Raw genomic sequence first — 21,650 nt, forward strand, 5'->3', positions numbered from 1 at the left:
TAGGTTAGCCTAACTTAAACTTATGGCTGCATTTCAAGACGTGGAGCAAAGCCTGCTTTTTGGATGCATGCGTGCAGTGTTTATGCCTATACTGGCCTGACATGATAATTGCAAGGTTTTTCTTATTCTGTAGGTAACAGGGATTGTTTAGACGACATGGATACAGTGCCAATATAGTAACACTATAGCACCTTAACAGCAAAACAAGATGTCAGAAAATAAATTAACGGATCTTTTCTGATATTTAATATATTCCAAAAAATGTTTATTATCATTATCATGATCATTGGAGTAGTAGGAGAAGTAGTAGTATCCATTTCTCTTACAGCATGTTGTTGACTCTACATGTTACATTTACAAGTGTTTTGAATGGGGTGAGGGAATGACCTTTAAATGCAAAACACTTCAGACAAGTATCATTGAACGGTAGAACTTCATATCCACGCACCATTTCCTTTCAAGTCAATATATTTTTTATACCAGCTGAGGCAAAACGAGCAGTAAATGTCTGCCCAAAGAAACGATGACAATAAAACAAGGCAGCCCAAAGGTAATTGAAACACAGAGAGGAAGGTGAAGGATGAGAACATGAGCGTGAGCGAGGGAATGATGGAAGTCGATTCCCGCTCTCCTGTTCATTAAGACAGTAATTCAAGCAGGGAATTAGAGTCTGACTCATGCAGTCCTGCCCCCTGGTGATGTATGGCGCCTACGGGCCATAAAACCTCAACAATTGCCACCGTGGAACATGAAAAGGAGAATCGGAAGCGTGTTCTCGCTGGGACTTGAGGAGGACATGTGTATGCGTGTGTGCGTGTGTGGGTGAGAACGAGTGGAGAGAAAACATAAACCCCATCAGTCCTTTTCCGGCCACTGGCACTTTGGCTGCCTTTTCAACTGTTATGAGATGAAAAAAATCGACTTGAATTTGTTTACTTTGCGAGTGTTCGTACTATAAAATATCATAGCTTTCAAATATTTCACAGGTTGCTAAAGGTCGGCTCGATAGCAAGCTTGCTAATTTGCCCACACAAAATGTAATGAGCTACATCAAAATTTCAACATTTATTAAGGTAATAATGCTTACTTTTGCTGGACGCTGTTAGAGCCATAAAATCTGCATGCTGTAATTACAGCCAAGGCGTGAATTTACCTAATCCACACAGATGACGTGGCGTTAACTGGAAGCAGGTGATCATTGGAGCAAGGCTGCAACTCCCCAAATTTTATTTGCTGTAGTAGACCACGCACTTGGCGACAATAGCAGACTAAAAAGTTAACTGAAAAGAGGCGTTCAATGGAGAATTGACAGTGTTTACAATATGTGTGCGGACCGTCAGGTGCACTGCATCATAATGAGAGCTGTTTATTAACAAAAGTAACTATTAGAAACAGCTGTCAGTATGACAGAGTACAGCCCTCCAATCATGAACAAAATAAATAATAAATGAATAAACAGAGTACTATAAATTCTGATAGAGGTCTCATATCGGTTGTTGATATTATGGCCATTCAAACATATCTTTAGTGTTGTAATATGTCACAAAAAATGGCCACAACATGCAAATCTAAATATTCAAATATCCAAATTAAGCCAAAGCACAAAGTGTTTTTGTTTGCCATAACCGCTCCCCCACAAAGATTCGGCATACAATCACAATAGATGGCAACGTCCCCGCTGAGCTGACAGTCAGCGAGGAGAAAAGTGAAACAATTCTTTGTGCAAAGGATCCAACTTTGATGGCTGTGATGATACGCTTGCAAAGTAAATAAGTTGCTCGGAGGTTACGGAGACGTCCTTGCTAAGGTTACCATGGTGACAAAGTGTGTGTGAGTGTTTTCAGAGACAACGTGAGAGAGTGCTTGAATGCAGTGTGTGTGCGTGCGCGTGTGTATGTGTGTGTGTAGCTACCTATTGCCAGGGACATTATACAAAGTCACAAACCATTTATAGCAGCCTGAATAGAACGATATGGCATGCTGTTTCTCACACGGTACACAGAAGACATTTATAGAGCTCCTGCACAGATGTCCAAGTACAAGACACTTAACAAGAGTAATACATAGGCTGGATCAGTGAACAAGTGGTTAGCATGTTGGCCACACAGGCAGGAGATCGGGTTTGAATCTCCGTTGGGCATTTCTGTGTGGAGTTTGCATGTTCTCCCCGTGCGTGTGTGGGTTTTCTCCGGGTACTCCGGTTTCCTCCCACATTCCAAAAACATGCATGTTAGGTTAATTGGTGACTCTAAATTGTCCATAGGTATGAATGTGAGTGTGAATGGTTGTTTGTCTATATGTGCCCTGCCATTGGCTGGCGACCAGTCCAGGGTGTACCCCGCCTCTCGCCCGAAGTCAGCTGGGATAGGCTCCAGCATACCCCCGCGACCCTAATGAGGATAAGCGGCATAGAAAATGGATGGATGGATATATATGTATGTATGTCCTTGCATGGACACAAACAGTGGAAGAGAGGGTGGACAACAAAGACCACAAAACGCATGGAAGAAAATCTAAAAATAAAGCAAAAAGTAACTGTAGGCTTTTACAAGCTGTGGAGAACCAGAACTGACAAAAAAAAGCATGTATTGATTAGAATGATGGACCTTAAATAAGTCTGATGCTACCTTTGATGGGAAAACAACAAACAACAAACATGAACACACTCAGTTGCGAGTGGCGGCTGGTGGCAAGCTGGGAATGTAAAGATTTGACCTTTTGACCTTGGGTCAATCAATTCTTTTGGTGCTGCAAATACATTGAAAAATCAGCAGGATTCTTGCGATGAAACAACTGGTCAAGAATTGCACCAAGCAGACCAGCGGGCAAGAAACTGTACAGTATAGCACAGCTGTGTGTCGATCATCATTCAAAATAAATAGGGTCCTTGCTTAGACACAGAGCTGCACGAATACAGCAAAGCGGATCATCATATGTTGGTATCATTCAAAATCATTCGGGTCTTGCCTTCATGTCAATGATCTATTAATGAAAGTTTGAAAGAGAACAGTAAGAAAAAAGTAATGTTTTGTCATTCCTCTCTCAGCCTTCTTTTGTAGGACATAATTCAAAATCAAGATGATTCCTATGTCGACATCTGCAGTCAAATCACACATGTTTAAAAACCAGCTGAGACTGACTGTCATTTAACCTTCGCCGTCAGTCATCTTGTGATGGACATCATACAAAATCAATACAATTCTTGCTTTAAGATGGTGAGTCATGCCCATGCCCTGTCAAAGAGACCTTAAGCCTCAGCCATTATGTGTTCAATTATCTTTCAAAATTAATGTAGTTCTTGAGGGGAATAATAATATTACAGTACAATACAGTATCTTACAAAAGGGGTTCACTTCTCACATTTCATCAAGCATTTCTATTACAGTATATCTTCCCAAGGGAGAATCCTAATAGTACAGGGATGTCCAAACCATTTCCACAGAGGGACACATTCTGCAGTTGGAAGAACGCAGTCGGCCACTTAAAGATAAGGTCTTGTTTTATTATTACTTATTAGTATCTACATTTCATATTATTCTCTTTTATTCTGTTTTTCCATTTTTGCTGGGGGTTTTTTTGGTTTAATTTTATTTCCATAGGCCGAGTGCTAGTAAAAAACAAGCTGCAGGCTTCATATGGCCCCCGGGCCATACTTTGGACATAAACATGCTATAGTATTAGTATAGTATACCATATATAGTAGTACATATAGCATGGTGGTGGTCATGTCGTGGTCTGGGGCAGCATGAATGCCATCAGCACTGGGGAGCTGCGTTCTTTGAGGGGAAACATGAATTCTAGCACGTACTTTGACATACTGAAGCAGTGTCTTGACTTATACAAGCAACCTATACAAGCTGTACATTGACTAATGTGATGTATATCCAAGTTGACTTTACTGTATATATTATTGTTCCTGAAGTAGATTGAAAAAAAAGCATGCTGAAATGATTTTGCAAAATGATGATGGAGGACCATTGTGGCGCATTAAAGTGCTTCATGGTGTACTTACACGGGATGGTGCGCAGGTAGAGGTTGTCCCGTATGATCTGCTGGAGCTTGTGGTCCAGCGAGCCCTTCTGAAACTGCAGACTGAGGTAGTGGCGCAGGTCCGTGTTCAATACTTTGCCTGCAGCAGCAGAAGAGACAGACACATGAAGCGGTCAATACCACATGGCAAGAGTTCACCGACTAAAAAGAAAAATCAATCCAAGTGATGTCGTCCAATCAAAATGATCACACTTACTGAGTGAGTTCCTTTCTGCATGGCTTACTTTATTAAAAAACCAATGCAGTTCTTAAAATGATATACCAGGGTGTTCTATTTAGTGCAGGCACAACTTACAATGATAGAAGGTGGATCTAAAATACATGTAGGTCAGGTGAAAATATCTGTTTTATCAACACTAATCCTGTGAAAGAAATGTCCCTCGGTTAATCACGATGGGCATTCTGATTGGATGAAGTCAACAGGATAACAACGTGGTAGTGACATGACGTAAATCGTGGCCACCTGTTCTTTCCTCGTCGTTGTACCGTTTCATTTTATCATTCTGAGTGATGTAGAAGACAACAAAGTGGTAGTCTGACACTTAACAATAGCAGCATTTCAAAAATGTGAAACTCATAAACAACAAGTTCATTTTTTCACTTTAATAATGATTCGGAGTTCATGAGGATACGGAAAGGAAAATGTTGCTCCCTCTGAAGTATATTGCACACAACAGTCGGAAGAGAACCAATGTTGTAGTAGTGTTAAGGAACAAACTTCTCAGCCAGCATTCATACCACTGATGGGTTCACTGTAAACAACAGTACGACATGTGTACACACCAACACCTTAGTAGTGCAAGCACATTTAAAGCGCATGCAGAGGTAGAAAAAGCTCCTGGGTGCTGACCACTCATGAGACTACATAAGCAGCTACCATCTTGGGGATTTAATTAACTCCATCAAGAGGTTGCCTACAACTATTGCTGTTAACGCCACTGTATTAATTAGAGACCTCAGTGGTTATTTGCTTTCGTAGACCACAACCTTGGTTACTATAGGAGACTGCAATTGATCAGAGCAATTACAGTATAAACGTACATTAAGCAGGTCTACTACCGCGATAAATTGTCTTTGCGGCCTCATCAACCGCAAGCCCGCCTGACAAACTTTCCACCAATGATGTACACCACAACAGCCGTAAAGCACCACATGAACTGCATAAAACTTAGAACTCTTTTTGAGAAAACAAAGCAAGTTGGCGCAAAGTTTTGCGAGGCGTCGGCGTCAGCGGCTTCTGACTGAAGACAGAGCGTCTTCTTCAGAAATATGGTGATGAGGAGTTTGGAAAACAGGAGGAGATCTTCAGCGCCGGCTCGCCCTGTTTCAGCGTCTCCTGACAGGAGCGAGACAGCCGACTTTGAAGCGCTCCACTTCACAGACGCACTCACTTTTTTTCTGTCTTTTTTTTGGGGGTTGCCATTTCTCAATCCCTATTCTTCTTCTCTTCCCCTCTCAGACCAAACATTGCTCAGCGTGACTCCTCCATGATGCCATCAAGGCATCTTAGACAGACTTAAAAGAATATCTTGCTACTGTAGCTGTACTGTATGTGCTGATGAAAACACAGCAGATAGAATAATGATGAGTTCTGGGAATAGTTCTGTAAGCTTTCTCAACCTTCAAATCCTCTTTCTCCCTCCTCATCTTGCTATATAAACCAAAACAGGCCATTATTGTGACAGCAATCCTATTATTTTGAGTTGGAGCTCCAACTTTCGGAGGCCGTCATTCACTCAAAACAAAGTGTCCCTCTCGTCCAAGGGCTTTAACGCCATTTGACGCAGCTTTACATGCAGACGTCCCTGTGAGGCCACCGTTCCTCCCGCCCAAAAAAGGGAAAAGGGGAGGCAGAAGGTCTGTCTGGCTGTCCGCAGAGACCTTCATCACAGCTGGTCAAGCCAACAAACAGATCGAGGCCCAATCTGGCAACTTCATTGCAACGCTGGCCCAGAATTTCCCTCTTTGTTCCGATTGAGCTCGCACACGTGGGAGTTCATGGGGAAACAAAGCTGTTTCAACTCCGTGTCGCACATATGCTTTCATCCATTCCTTCAACAAAGTCCGCTTCAAACTGCTAAAAATTTCCCCGTCTCATAGCATAATTCCGGAAGCGCCCCAAAGGGGAATTCATGAAAGGTTGATGTGAAGCTAAGGACTCCTTTTCATGAACTATTTTCTGTCCACAAGAGACATTTCGCATCTTAAGAGCAGCGGAGTTAAACATGTGTCATCAAACCCTGCTGCGTCACTCTTGACATCTTTCATGAACACTTCAGCCTCAATTTACAAAAAAAAGGTTATTGTACAAACATCACTTGAACTGAAACTTGTAAAAGAGGTCACGGCCGCACTTTTGGGTATTCCTCCGTAAACAGCTGGGGTCTAATGGTACGTATAATCATGGATCGGCACGTACCACAGTTTTAAGGTCACGCTTTGGTTGATTCTCAGCACAGTTAGGGAACAAAATGCAATACGTCGAATTTTTTTGCATGTCCGTCACACTTGAATGTTTGAGATCATCAAGCAAATTTAAATATCAGTCAATGACTACATAATTGAACACAAAATGCAGTTTTTAAATAAAACTTTTTATTATTAAAGGGAGAAAATCCAAACCTGCACGGCCCTGTGTGAAAAAGCTATTGCCTTCCTTGTTAAAACATAACTGAGATTAATTGAGATCTAACAGTCTGGAAAAGGTTATAAAGCCATTTCCAAAGCTTTGGGACTCCAGTGAATCACCCAGTGAGAGCCATTATCCACAAATGGCGAAAACATGGAACAGCGGTGAACCTTCCCAGGAGTGGCCGGCCAAGCAAAATTACCCCCAGAGCGCAGCGACGACTCATCCAAGAGGTCAAAAAAGACTGCCGTAAAATAACGCCGCATTTCAGAAATGAAATGAAACATAAAAAACTGCAAACTGAAGGCAATAAATACATCTCTCAAATAAAAACATTAAAAAAAAAAAAAAAAGTAACAGTAACAGTTTGAACAGTCTGAATTATTATTTTACTTTTAGGTAATGAAAGTTCCTTTTTGGCTGAAGTGCAGTATTAATAGTTCCAGCTTTTTTCCTCACTGAAAAAAATGACTTTTCGGTGTACTCAATTTTACTTGATAAAACTACATAATTTTTTACATCGTAAAATTAGGACTCAGTGTTTATTAACTTTTATCATTTAACATGCTGTACGTATTAATACGTGATTTAACTATACAACATAAAGAATTGTATAGTAAGTGTAACAGTTGCTAGAATTCTACTATTAATCTGTTTTTTTCTATATTGTACTTCTTTCTAAACATGGGAGTAAATTTTATTCCAAAAAGTCAAATCAAGTGCAAACCCATCACATGCTGCATCCCATCATGCTTTGCTGCACTGCGCTGTAAATAGTTGTTAGTATTAAATAACGTGTTTAAGTATGTAATTACTTATGTACTTATGTAATTACTTTTTTGTCATTCCATGGAGTATTGGTAGTTGCCCTGTGTGTATTTACTTACCTGTTTTCTCTTCTCTTCTAATCATCTTCTATTCATTAGTATGGTTAGTCCATCCATCCATCCACTCTCTATGCCGCTAATCCTAATTAGGATCGCAAGGGTATGCTGGAGCCTATCCCAGTTGACCCTAGACTGGTCGCCAGCCAATCGCAGGGCACATAGTATGGTTAGTGTTCTGTGTAATTATCCCCCTTCTGTTCTAACTGTTATGTGCGTAATGAACAATGGCATACTCTATCCAATTTTTGTACCGGTTGTTCTCACTAGGTATGCTGGAGCCTATTCCAGCTGCCTTTGGGCAAGAGGTGGAGAACATTGTGGACTGGCACAATAGTGTACCATCATTGTTAATCAAGTGCTGGCTTGAAGTTAGGTGGTTGCAATCAAAAATCAATGATATTAGTTTTAGAATTAAAATAAATGAAATATCAATAGTGTATATCAGTCTGGTATGCCAAAGAATACATGTGCATAAGAGTTACTCAGTGTTTCTAATTACTAAAAATGAATATTGCAAAAAGCCAAATAGACCTTGCTTAATTTCTTCAAATAACAAAACATATTTGCAATATAAGATTTATTTACCAATCCTGTTTACACTTTATGTGATAAAAGCAAAGAGATTTACAGTTGTAAAGTTTAATTAGAATGTCGCTGTGCAAAAAGAATTTTTTAAAGTAAATGTGGCTAGTTTTGCGGCACACTGCTTTCGTCTTCTCTACTTGTCATTCCCCATTTACATAGTTCACCAAAAAGGCCAAGTGGAGGAAAAACAGGAGACAAAATAAAATAATAAATCATGCTGTTTCGTGGTTGAATACAGCCTATTAATATGCTTAAATATGCATATTAAAGCAAATTGGATTAACTTTTTTTGCCTAAATTAAGCATTTTCAATCATAAAAATGACTAAATTAACTAAAATACAAAAATATAAGACATTAAGAAGGCGCATTCATATTGTGATATGTGGTATTTTACACTGGTCACTGGGTGACATACAAGTGGCAGACTTGATTGCCAGAACAAAAGGCCTTCATGGCAGGTTTGAATTATCTCACAACAGGCACACTAACAACAACTAATAACCAATAATCATAATAAGAACACGGGCTACTGTTGTGGTGGTAACCCATGCCAAGCTAAAACTGAACTCTGAGCCCTATCCTCACTTCCTGTCCTCCACACATCCAGAACACATTTGTTTGTTGCCCATTGTGCAACACACACGAGCACGGGTTGTATTTATGTCTTAAATGGCTTATTTTCTCTGATCAAATTTACTAGACTGGGTAATATAAGTACAGTGCTCCCTCGTTACATCGCGGTTCATTTTTCGCGGATTCACAGGTTTTTTTAAGTGCAATTTTGCATATTTTTTTCTGCGTCCTTGTGGTGTATTAGAGCAATCTATCCGTGCTCTGTTGTATGTGTCTGTTATTGTATTTACTACTGCTACCAGTAGAGGGTGTATACTCATGTGAGAGTTGACGACGTGTGCCGCTGGAGTAAAGATTCCGCCACCAGCCAGCTAAATATAGAGCCACAACAGTCCTGATTGGCTAAGGGAGAACCCGCCCATTGTGTTCTGCGTTCTGATTGGCTGTAGACCATTGTTAATCAATCTCCTTTGTGCACCTCTGCCCTGTTTCCTGTTTGCTAGTGCGCCATTATGGAATACTCTAAATGAATCTTAGACTACCAGGAGGAGTAAAATACTACAACAGGAGCAATATGTTTTAACAAGGATACAAAAACGCTACAGCCGAACGGTGCTGGGACGGGGCACGTCATAGGAGTGAATACTTAATAATCGCTTAATTATTTCTTGTGTCCAAGAGATTAATCATTAAAATTCAAACAAAATTTGAACTTTGAGAGTGTTTGAACAAGAGAGAAATGTGAGGAAATGTGTGCCGGTCTGAGAAAAGTGTATAAAGTGTATTGTGAAGGGTTTTACAGCCTTAAAACATATATAACAATTGCGAACAAATAAAGTTGGCTACGTACTTTGCGGATTTCACTCATTGCGGGCTATTTCGGGAACCTATCCCCCATGATAAATGAGGGAACACTGTAATACCAGTGACTATATGGGTGTTATTTCATGTCCAAAGGGCTCACAAAGTTAAAACCCATGTTTAGAAGGTTTGCTATGCTCTAACTACGAAAATATTCTATTTATAAATAAAGAATCCTACTTAGCAGAAATTCACTTACGGTTGGGTCTGGAAAAAATTAACTGCGGTAAACGAGGGATTACTGTATTGACAAATAATATTAATATCATGGGGTAGAACTTGAAAATACTGTATGAGGCATATCTTATCAACGGCCTACATAACACAAGGCTATTGTTTCATGGCAGTAAAACAGTAAAACATGATTTGGATGCTAATGCTATACAAAAGCTCTGGAAATTCAAAACAAAGATTCCTGTGATCAAAAGCAATTACAGTGAAACCTGCAAAATGAAAGCTTCAAATGTTTGGAGTAAAACATATACATAATACATTATGTACACAAGCTGCATACTGACTACTCTATATTATTTCTGTATAGCTAAAATGATCATTTTTGATTGTGTCATGCGTCTTTAAGGTGTTATTTTGTTGTAATAGTTTTAAAGTGGTGATGTTTTTAGTCATGTACAGTTAAACTATTGTTACTTTGGCTCTGAATTTAGTCGCAATGATTGTGCAATTAGTGCTATGTATAATACTATGGACAATTAATTTCAATAACGCTACAAGAATACTTGACATAGACTAAATGACATCATTGCACAGATCATCGTAAGCATGTTGTTTGATAAGGTCTGAGATAAGGGTGAACTTATTTAAGCTATTTCCCAAACAGCTCCGCGGGTCAAATAAAATGATATTTGGCCCGCGGGCCTTGAGTGTGACACGTGCTGTAGACAGATCCACGCACACTTGGTTGTGCAACGTGGCGCCGCAGTAAAGAGTAGCTGACAGTCCTAAGTTGTCAAAAAGTGACTGCAAGAGCGTGGCACATGCACGCTGCTCCGCTAAAAACACAAATAGCACCCCTGCAATCTGTTGTGTGCGAGTAGTGTGTGTCGTTTGTGTTTGCGGTGTCCTGTCAGGAACCGTTAGTGAGCCTGTCACGTCACACAAGTGCACTCGGCCCCTCTTCCTCCTCCTTCCCCCGCAGATAACGCTGCTATTGTACCGGGCCTCATCTTTCACTGACAGCAAACTCAATGGATGGACTGTTGTGCTGTGCCCGTCAGAAATGGACTCGTTTGGAGCGTTTGTCCCAGAGGCCCGAGCCTGGAAACCAACACACGCTGTTTAACAATGAGGGAATCGTTACATAAGAGAGCTTTGGTCCACACATCTCTGACTAAAATAACATCTCATTTCCTCGCCTCCTTAACTAAGCCAGATGTTTTTAATTATTCATGTATGATTCCACAACTGACATTAAAAGAATGTCTCTGTTGTTGAAAATGAGAGATATCGTGCAAGCTGGACCATGGATAGCAGACGGCTTCTAATTGAATATGCTCGTACGTTACTTCCTGGCTCGATTAAGGGGAAAATTAAAAATGTGTTAATGGAATGTTGCGTTTGATGGGATGGGAGAATATTGGAGTCCAACATCACAAAGCTGACATACTGTATTGCGTCTTCTTTAGACAGCAAACTGACACTTAATCAACAGCGCCTCTGCTGGCTGCAGCCAAGTATTGCACTCAATTGTGCTTCCATCACATTCAATTCCAGACAATCAACAGCACACTTAATCGGTTAATGGATGCATAGATTATAATGGCCACCTCTAATTTCCATGGAAACCAGAGTAGAGGTGTGGCCCACAAGAGCAGCGTCACCCGAGGGAACCCCCTTTCCACCGTGCAAAGGCAGGCATCCGTAACACAGACATCTCACTCTGCTTCAAAGCCTGAGGCTCAGAACTAACCTCCTCAAAATGAAGTCCTACAATTACAAGAATAACGTTTTGAGGAAGAAAATCAAATCAAATTTTGTCACCCGCTCGAAGATACAGCTATGTTATATGTACTGCTGCATTACTTTGGATATTGATAGGCACTTGTTAAAAACAAACTAGTTTTCTTTGCAGTTACCTTTTTTCTTGGGAAGCTTTATCATGCAATATCATGATTGTTGCAAGTAAAATTACAACTTCATTTTCCATATATCTGAGCAAATATGCCTGTAGAGTTATTTTTGGGGGAAGTTTAAATTGTTATTTTTTTTTATAAACAAGAATGTTCATAATAGAGCATTACTTTTAGAATTATTTAAAGAAATATTAAACTGTTAGTTTTACGGAGTATTACAACATATATTAGTTAAGTTGGCTGATGTTTTTGAAGATATTGAAATAAGTGAAAAAGGCCTCTCCAGGACCTAATTACAATAATGTATTTTTTCTTATGGAGTGAAAAGTGAGCAAAAGCCCGGTGTCTATTACAGGACATCATTCAGGGGAAATCTCCCCTGCGGCGGGTGCGACATCCACTGGGTGTTCATTATCTCGGTCATCTGCCTGTCACTTAATTAAGCGTCCACTTCAAAAAGGGAATACTGTATGTCATCAGGTCTGTAGCAGCTTGCAGCACACTTGGCTTATTGGAAAAAAAGAGTGAGGCCAGAGGGAGGAATGCTGTCCAATTTGCATGAGGACACAAAGAAAGTGGCCTCTGCGTTGTGTAATACACACAAACCCACTGTCAGAGGTGTCCAAATGAATACAGCAATTTTTGAAAATGCAAATCCTGCTTTGGCCTTTTGCCACATGCAAATTGCGTTGTAAGTCATTGAATACTGACTTTTCCGAACATTCCAGCTAGCATAAAAACATTCCTAAGCTGTCTGATTTGTTGAATATACAGTATATTCACCATCAGTCTCTACATGTACCATTCAACACAACCAAACAGCACCCTTTTCCTCCATCTGCTTATGTTGTGGAACCAATTAACCGCAATAAACGAAGGACGACTGTACTAGTGTCATTTCTATATTACTGTCCCTAGCGAGGGCTGTCCTCACTTTTATTTGTTGACTCAACTTCTACACCATGACTCCGATTCCATCTGTTCATCAATCACCTCATGCTATCGTTCATTTGTGGTGAGTACCTGTACATTTTATACTTAAAATGACTTTATCAACTGTGTCAGGCATATTGAAGAGAGATGCGCAAGGGTTCTGAAGCTCAATCTAATCTAATACTGTGGCACCTCGGTTTTTGTACACCCTGGTTAACGTAGGATTTGGTTTTCAGCAAAAATGATTGCCAAAAATTCTTTTGTCCTGGTTATCGTACTAGGCAGAAAGTACGAGCCATGTGTCAAAAAATAGACATTTTAATGGGCATCTCAGTTACTCACACAGACTTTCGTATGTAACCCCCCCGCTACTGTATATGGTACATGTAACACGATGACTTCTTTAACTAAAGTGACTTTTTTTCGCTAAAAAAACAAAAAAAAACAAAACCTGGTTTTATTGCAGGAAGACTATCTCTCCTTTCTTGGAGAAAAAAAACCCCAACAAGCTAAAACTATATTCTCGTAACATATTTCACTTCATATTAAAACATTTTTCCCCAAAAATAGTAGGAGGACTATGGCTTTTTTCTCAAAATATTACAACTTTCTTGCATTTCACTATTTTTATGTGATTACTTTGTACCATTTGTCTTCTTGCCAGTGCTGAGCATTAAACGCGCATTCTCTCAAAGAACCAACAGGGGGCCACTGGTAGTAATAAAAATGTCCTATCATGTCATAATCAGAGAGAACGTGTTTATGCTGTGGACATGTGGATTTAGGCATGACAACAGCAAACAACAAAGACAACACAAATCAGCATGAATATTGCATGCATCCAAAGCTTTCAATCAAATTTTTACACAGCAGGACCTTAAAATCTCTTAATGTTGAGTTGTCCCTGCAAAGCTATGCAGGTAGATGCTTGGCTAACAACCAACTACTACTGGCAGCATGACGCAGTAATGTCCTCCTTGCCGGGGTCTACACTCAGCCCCTGGCCTCCCGCTCTCATCACTCTCGCCTGTCCTTCCCACACCTCCTCTATCCTGGTCTAACCCCTGCGGCCAACCATGGCCATCTTTTGGGACAAAAATGGCCCTAGGCCGCCTTTTGAGTGACAAGTACACTGCATCGAGCCTTGGCTCAGGGGGCGGAGAGCGCCACATCGGAGTGCCATAAGCCTCGTTTATAATCTCACACCTCACGCAGCACCGTCAGATGGATTCTCTTCACTTATGTAAGTGGCATGCCATTACGGTCGGCGCATCCGGTGAAGCTGCTCCCCTCGCCGGATGCGCCGCCGCAATCGACTGACCGATAAAACCGAACTGGCAGGCGTCTCGCACGCTCAACACACACTTAATTTCACCTCTTTTTTAAAGCAGGAGAGAGAGATTGGGCAAATAAGCAGCTTAAAAGGATGAAGTCAAAAGACGCATGATTACATTCATGTTTGGGATGTTGCTAGGGCTTCATAAATATCTCTTTTGTTTCTGTGAGTCACACATGCACTGACTGCGTCGGCCAAACAATGAAGAGTGAACTGACACTAAGCCACATGTGCAGGTCACAGCCAACCTGCATGATAAAGACTACCATACATGGTTTCCTTTGTATAAGTGGAGCGTGACACATTTCCAGCCCAGTGCTTTTTACAAGTATACGCAGTGAGACATCTGCCCGCGCATTAAAGTTAACTAACCATATGCTTCCCTCCCAGCCTCACCGCCATCTCCCTATCCATCACCACTGTACACAGAGGGATGACCTTCCTCCTTTAAGGTAAAGGTCACATTAGACAAACTAAACAGACGGCGACACCAGCATACTGCAGGGGAACTTGGCATGCACAACGAAGCCCTCTAAAGTCAAACAATTTGGAATTTCACACACGCTTAAGCTGTTATTTGTATTATTTCAGTTGTGTATGCACTTGATGGTGTTAAAAATATACTCTACATCAGTGGTCCCCAACCTTTTTTGACCCACGGACCGGCTTGTGTTCCCACAAATCTCCCGGGGACCAGGGGGCAGGTTCGTACATTATAGCGATCTAATTTATCTTATTTATTATGTATTGTGTAAAACTAAGACATGAATAACATCAAATTAAAAGCACAAAATGAATGCCGACCCACCATCCACCAGTTCAAGTTCCAGCCAAGTTTTTCCAGAGAGATTATTACATCGCTGTTTGACGTGTGTGGTAAAAAGGCAGTGCGCTAGCATGAATTAACTTGAGACAAATGTGTACATTAGCACTCAATAAGTCATCAAAACTTACCTTTATGAATTCCCACATAGTATCAGCATTTGACACCAAATATGAGGTGAAAGAAAAATGGTAAAAATACACTAGTAGTCTATCTGTGCGGCATGATATAAAGATAGCACACGCACAATGGACATGAGTCAAGTGAGACGGATGTAACAGAGAGAATCCAGACACTTTTCAAAATAAAACATTAAAAAAATGAAATAATGGAAATTATTTGTTCTTTCTGTGCGGCCCGGTACCAAATGACCCACGGCTCTATATCACTCTCTCTCAGGTGATGTAGACGTGTGTTGACAGGAGTGTCACACCTGTCAAGAAATTGCCCATCTATGTTAAAGTTTGTAAAACTGCCATCTGCTGCATAGCTATTGGAAGAACATAACACAAAATCCTCCCAGTGCTAACAATTTCCCACCATCAAGTTAAAAGGATCAACTCCACAGAGAATATTTGGTTTTTCTTTGGACTTTTTGTAGATTCATACGGGACGCTCCAACAGAAGGGTACCAATGATGGCAAACAGCAAAAGTGTGATGACGACCATAAGAAATGGAATGTAGGGAACGCGGTGAGCAGGTCTGTGTCCTGGCTGCTCCGTACAATATGGCGAAAGCAAGTTGACAATAATGATAGGTAAGGTGCTTATGGGAAACGACTCACCTCACAGTCATACGCAGTAGTTTCCCCGTGCACATTCGTCCTACGGTGAGCACACAATTTACTGTAGGATTTTCCAGAGGCAAAGCTCTTTTTACTGTGAATGACTGTGTTAAAACATCTTACAACATTGCCTGGACAGTTAATAAAGGTTTTATGATGGCAACAGTTTGACTGTGGAGCCCACTAATTAAATTTCCATTATTTCCCATGGGAACAATAGGACCAACACCCTGAAACAACTCGTGTTTGACTGGAGAGATTCCACTGTAAAAAAGTAGCTGTGCGACTACAAACCAGGAAAACACTTTCCCTATTCTACATGCACAAGTACACAAGAGCATGTGACAGCGTGTCTAGCTAGGTGTAAGGTGCGTTTTTACGTTATATCTCAAAAACAAGCACAACTGAAGCGAGATATGTACGAGTTTGCCACCGAGTCGGATGTACGTAAAAGTGAAGTTGTGTTTTTTTTTTTGTTTAGTTTTTTATGCAGTGTATAAACCTGGTTAAATTATTGAACACGAGTGTTGCAACAGAAGCGTTAGACGGAGAAATGAGATGGAAGAACACAGTGACAAAAATTTGCACAGTCCGTTACCCATAATGGAGCACTTTACACATGTGTGAAAAGCATCTCTTAACCCCACCTAAACAACAAAGTACGTGCACCGCTGCAGCAACTCAATTCTTCAGGCATTCAATGAGTCTGCAAAAAAAAAAGGAGGCAAGGCGCTGAGTCATCTTTAACCTAAGACGGCTGTCGAGAGGCGCTCTGCCATTAATCCTTCCAGCCGCGAGGGAACGATAAGACAAATATCGGATTCATCTTCGCATCGGAGTCAAGCTGCAAAGAGCTGTCGGTGTGTGGAAGCGGGAAAAATTTCAGCCGTTTTGCTGTAAGAGGCAGAAGGGACGGTCGCCATTGTACACGTGCAACGCCCCATGATATGCTTGTGGCGAAGTGAGATGGGCATCATTTGGGGACAGCAGGCATCTCGCAAAACAAAAAACAAAAAGAAGAAAAAGAGAGTGCATGTGACGTCACTTTTCAGGAGTTCATTTCATCCTTTTTATTGTTTTTTCAATGGGTTTGTATGTTATATGATTTAGGATGTATGGCTGTAGGCACTCCAAGTATGTTAAATACGCTGACAAACAAGTAAATTTACCATAAATGCTCTAAGTACAATTATACACAGGGCGTTTATTCACGTAAACCGCAGAGAGGACGGGGCGTTAAACTGGAAGCAGGTGATGACTGAAGAGAGACATTTAACACAATAAGTCCATTTTTTAACTTTAATAATGACTTGGAGTGCATGAAAAGGTGGAAAGGAAAACACAGCTCTTTTTGACAGCATGGACATTTATTAACATGCAACACAGCAGCAACAGAACCAGTGTTGTAATAGCGGTTAGGAGCTAGCGTTAACGGCGCTGATGAATTCATTGTAAACAACTGTACGGCAAGTATAACACGCATGGGTTTCACACCAACAGCCGAGGAGCCACAGCAAACATTTTCAAGCGCCTGCAGAGATAGATAAAGCTGCTGGATGCTGACCGCTTACGATACTTTAAATGCAGCTACTGCATCTTGGGGGTTAAAAAAAAAACACACCAGGTTGCCTACAGACACAGCTGTAGATGGCAATGTTTTTGGTGCTAATTAGAGGCTCTGGTGGTTACTTGCTTTTGTAGCCCACGTCCCCGGTGACAATAGGATACTCCAAGGCTAATTAAATTGAGGCGTTAATTGTAGCATTTATGATGACTTGAATATATTATTTAAATTTACTGTAGGTGGGGCGTGTGGGGCCTGCAGCTTTGTTCTAATTTAATTTAGTTTATTTTTAGTGTTTATACAGTATTTTCATCGAATTATGGTACTATGTTTATGGGCATGAGTGACACCCTCCAGTCTAACGAGACTTTTCTTTTCGTCTGAGTCAGCACATAAAGAAAAAAACTCTTTTTAGTATTATTGTTATTATTAGTAGAAGTACTGGTAGTCGTAGTCACAGTAAAATCCTCGGTGTTTACAAAAATGCAGTGTAATTCTTGGCAGAGGTCTGTTCTCACCGAGTGCTCTTGTTTACACTTTGCTGTCATTTTAACTAAGCGGAGGTCTGCACTAAATGACAAGCGAAGCTACATTTGTTTACCATCACAAAAACCTCGGCGGGGAACAAAAGGTGCAATTCTCCTCCCCTGGCGGCAAACTCTCTTTCACGTGCTTTTTTTTTTCCTATCATGGCGGAGCCTACTCGTGGAAGGTCGTCGTTTCCGTGCTGTACGCGAAATGCCGCTCCATCGCATCCGCTACCATGCTCTTTACTCTTGAGCGAGCAAAGAGCGTTCCGGGGGGCATCTTGGGAAAAGTGCATTGTGCTGAGAGAGCAGCACACACAGATGTTTAACACACACACACACACACGTGCACGCACACAAACTATGAATACAAGACCCAAATGAGCTCATACATGCTGAGTATCCATCCATCCATCCATCCATCCATCCATCCATCCATCCATCCATCCATCCATCATCCATCTAGTTTCAAAATCACTTGTCCTCATCTGGGTCACAAGTGAGCTGGAGCCTATCCCAGCAGACTTAAGACAAGCGGCAAGTTACACCCTGGACTGGTCGCCAGTCATTTACAGGACACATACAGACAAACAATTCACACCTTTGGACAATTTAGAGTCTCCAATGGACCTAACACGCTTTGGGGATGTGAGAGGAAGCCTGGGTACCCGGAGAAACCCATGCAATTTGAACCCTCCATCTCCTGTCATGCTAACCACTAGGCCACTTTGTAGTTATCGTTATTTATTTATTTTTTATGTTTACATGTTGTACACAACACACATTTTGAAGCTCATTCAGAAAACACCTTTGATGTGGATTCTGAGAGCATGATGGGGGGTACGCCAAATGTAATAGGGGGTACATGAATAAAAATGAAAAAAATTAGCGCCTACCACTCGCAATTACGAGTGCGCCTGAACGCCTCATGGCACAAGGAGAACGGAGCAGAAAGGAAGTCGGTAATTGCTCTGTGTGCATCATATGAACAAATAAGTACGTTTGATGATTATTTTGTACATTAAGAGTGTTTAATCTTGAAGATTTCGTTTAAATTGGTGTACCAATCCCCGCACCGCGCAGCGGTGAAAACCCGTCACTCTCAGTGGGAATCCCCTCCTTAAAATGAGGCTTTATCATTGGTTGTATGTATTTTTGTACTTCAGCTACTCCTTTATCATGATTATGAAACCTTCCCCTTCAATTTGCTATTAAATTAATATGCAGACTTAAACTGTAGCCATCGTGAGTGGACAAAAAATGCGACCCATTCAAACAGAAGGATGCCGACGTCAGACTGAAATAAAAGATATGTGGGATGATTACTCATCCATTTATCAGTGCTCATGTCAAACTTTATCAAAATGTAACCATGCAAAACACTGACCCGGAATTACTTTAAAAATGAATTAACCAATTAATGATGTTCAATATTTCAAGTTATTAAAGATAAAAAGGTGAATGCTTTTTGGGAACCACTGTTTTAAGGCATATTTCTTCATAAAATTCCTGTTAAACTCCACTGTAATACATAACATTGGCTCCCAAACTCCCTGAGCCATGGCTAGCAAGAGTGCCACAGCTTGAAAACCCTCTTCCGTTTTTAAAGTCTCCTGTTTGTGAACCCTTGACCTTCCCAGTGAAATACGTCAATGGACAAAGACAAGTGCATGAAATGGAAGCCGTGTGCCACCGTTGTTCAGTAGAGACAGGAACGTGGCTCTCAACTGGAACTACAGGCAATAATTTCAATCATTCAGACTGTTCAATCTGTTACTGTTGCACTTGCCTGCATCATTTCGCTTTCATAAAAAGAAACCTTGTAAATTATATAATTTTTTGATAAGTCTAATGTAAAATTACCTGCAGTTTTTAATGTTTCATTTTAAAGCTCAATCATGCCGTTTACAGAAAAACTAAGCATTTTTATGTTTTGTTCCTTTACTGTACCAAAAATGAACCGAACTGTGACCTTTAAACCAAGGAACGTACCATTACACCTGGCATTTGAAATCACTGCATTACATCAAATTTGCTATACTAAACTTTTCAGGATTGCCTGGTGCTGTGATTTAGGACGTGTCACTTTTCTGACAACCGAAATTGAGATTTTGGTTTGCAGAGACAGACGACAGTAACTCGACTGGGTTGATGGCTCGTCAAATAGTGTCAGGGAATTGAGCACTTGCAGCAAGTGAGGCGGCAATCATGAGAAGACACCCAGAGGATAATGACGCCCATCCCAATAACTCACAGTGCAGTCTTAATCCCAGTCTTTAATCCCGCTGCCTGAGAGGAACCGCAGAACAATTGTCAACAACAAAGAAGATCAGACAAAGCTCAAAACTCCCCAAAAAGTACGCTCATAAAACACAGGTGTAGCGTTTCTGTATCCCTGCTCAGGGATTAACTGGTCTGGTCCATCATAGGCCCTATTAGCTCTAAGTGCTGCTTCCAGCTGAGGAGTCTGCTGGGAAACAGATGGAAACACGATGTGCCGTGTTCCTAATAGCAGAAAGACCCAGGGAGGGATTGCCCGATTCAGGGGAGACGAGGGTTATCGAGGCTCTGCTTGGTGCCCGCAGCCACACGGATGATGCGGTAACTACCACAAATTAAATTCAGTTCTATTTTCCACACTTTCACGGAGAGCAGTCGCAGCTCTACACTCGCGGGTCTTGGTAAAAAAAATAAAAACCCAAACATGAGGCCTGCAGTCTTCCTATTGCCATGGTGACATAAATACATGATCTAGAAGGAAAAACGACACGACTGATTTCCACAGAAGTTTCAGGAGGGGTGGACCGTACAGACGAAGAACCCAGTTAATTTTGGTGTGGCTCTGAATGAAGTGGGGGGTAAGTCACTGTAGATGGACTACACTGCTCATGGGGATGTCAACTTTGTGTTAAAAAATACCAACTATGGCTTTAAGTAGTGTGCCAACAAGGATGTGCACACAGAGCATGTGACTCATAGGAAAATTCACAAACCATTTGCAATGCAATATTATGTCATAATCAATGTTCCGGCACATCATTATACAGCTTTGCCAATAAAAAAAATACAAATAAACAGGCTTTGCTACACATCTTACAATGCAGCCTGGAGCTCATCCGTCAGCTGCAGACGTGGGAGCTGTAAATTTGATCATTCTGCTTTCCTGCAGTGAACCGGCTAAGCACGGTGTTGCTGTTAAAATGTGAGTGTAATGCAGGGGTCGGGAACCTTTTTGGCTAAGAGAGCCATAAAAGCCACATATTTTAAGATGTATTTCCGGGAGAGCCACATAATATTTTTTAACATTGAATACAACTAAATGTGGGCATTTTTAAGCAAGACCTCTAAAGTCTCTAAAGTTATTCTTTCTATTAACATTGTTGTACTGAAGCTATCCAATAATAAATAAAATACTTCTTACCATTAATGCGACTTCTGGTGCTGCGTGGTTTTGCACCGTACTCCGTATCTTTTTCTTTTCACCCTCTTCTTCGTCAAAAGGGTCGGCTCTACAGAATTAGCTACTTCTTGACATCTCAATGATGCGCGTAGGCTACCGCATTATCCAGTCATAATCAAATTTTGGTGTCTGACCCGGAAAATATCGGAAGGACAGCTGGCACTGGCCACCCCGCATTGAGGTAGAAAATGGATGGATGGACTAAAACGCATAAGAAAGTTTTATATTTTGAGCATTATTTTTAACACTGGGATTTCTGTAATGTACTTTAAAGGTGAGCGAACAAAAAAAATAAAATACATTTTTATCGTGTTAAGACATGTTTGAGAGCCAGATGCAGTCATCAAAAGAGCCACATCTGGCTCCCGAGCCATAGGTTCCCTACCCCTGGTGTAATGTTAGCACTGTAGCTTACATAGCTATACTAGTGACGCTAATGTTTGTGTTCTCCTGTCCCACCCCCACTCCTAGGCTACATATATATATATACAGTATATATATATATATGTATTAGGCGACAATTCAATACATTTTGGATCAGGAAA

General features: G+C 40.9%; 1 protein-coding gene across 3 annotated transcripts in view; it reads right to left on the bottom strand.

Moving 5' to 3' along the window:
- Window positions 1–21,650, bottom strand: part of LOC129185822 (membrane-associated guanylate kinase, WW and PDZ domain-containing protein 3-like) — a 154,415-nt gene that overhangs the window by 48,569 nt on the left and 84,196 nt on the right. For 2 of the 3 annotated variants that reach the window (XM_054783295.1, XM_054783297.1), the window contains exon 2: window positions 4,013–4,129. In XM_054783295.1, coding sequence (XP_054639270.1) covers window positions 4,013–4,129 — 117 coding nt within the window. Of the gene's footprint in view, window positions 1–4,012; window positions 4,130–4,246; window positions 4,361–21,650 lie in introns of those variants that run through there. The other variant, XM_054783296.1, reaches the window with a different exon arrangement.

This window comes from Dunckerocampus dactyliophorus, chromosome 8 (genome assembly GCF_027744805.1).
Source record: "Dunckerocampus dactyliophorus isolate RoL2022-P2 chromosome 8, RoL_Ddac_1.1, whole genome shotgun sequence".
NCBI lineage: Eukaryota > Metazoa > Chordata > Actinopteri > Syngnathiformes > Syngnathidae > Dunckerocampus > Dunckerocampus dactyliophorus.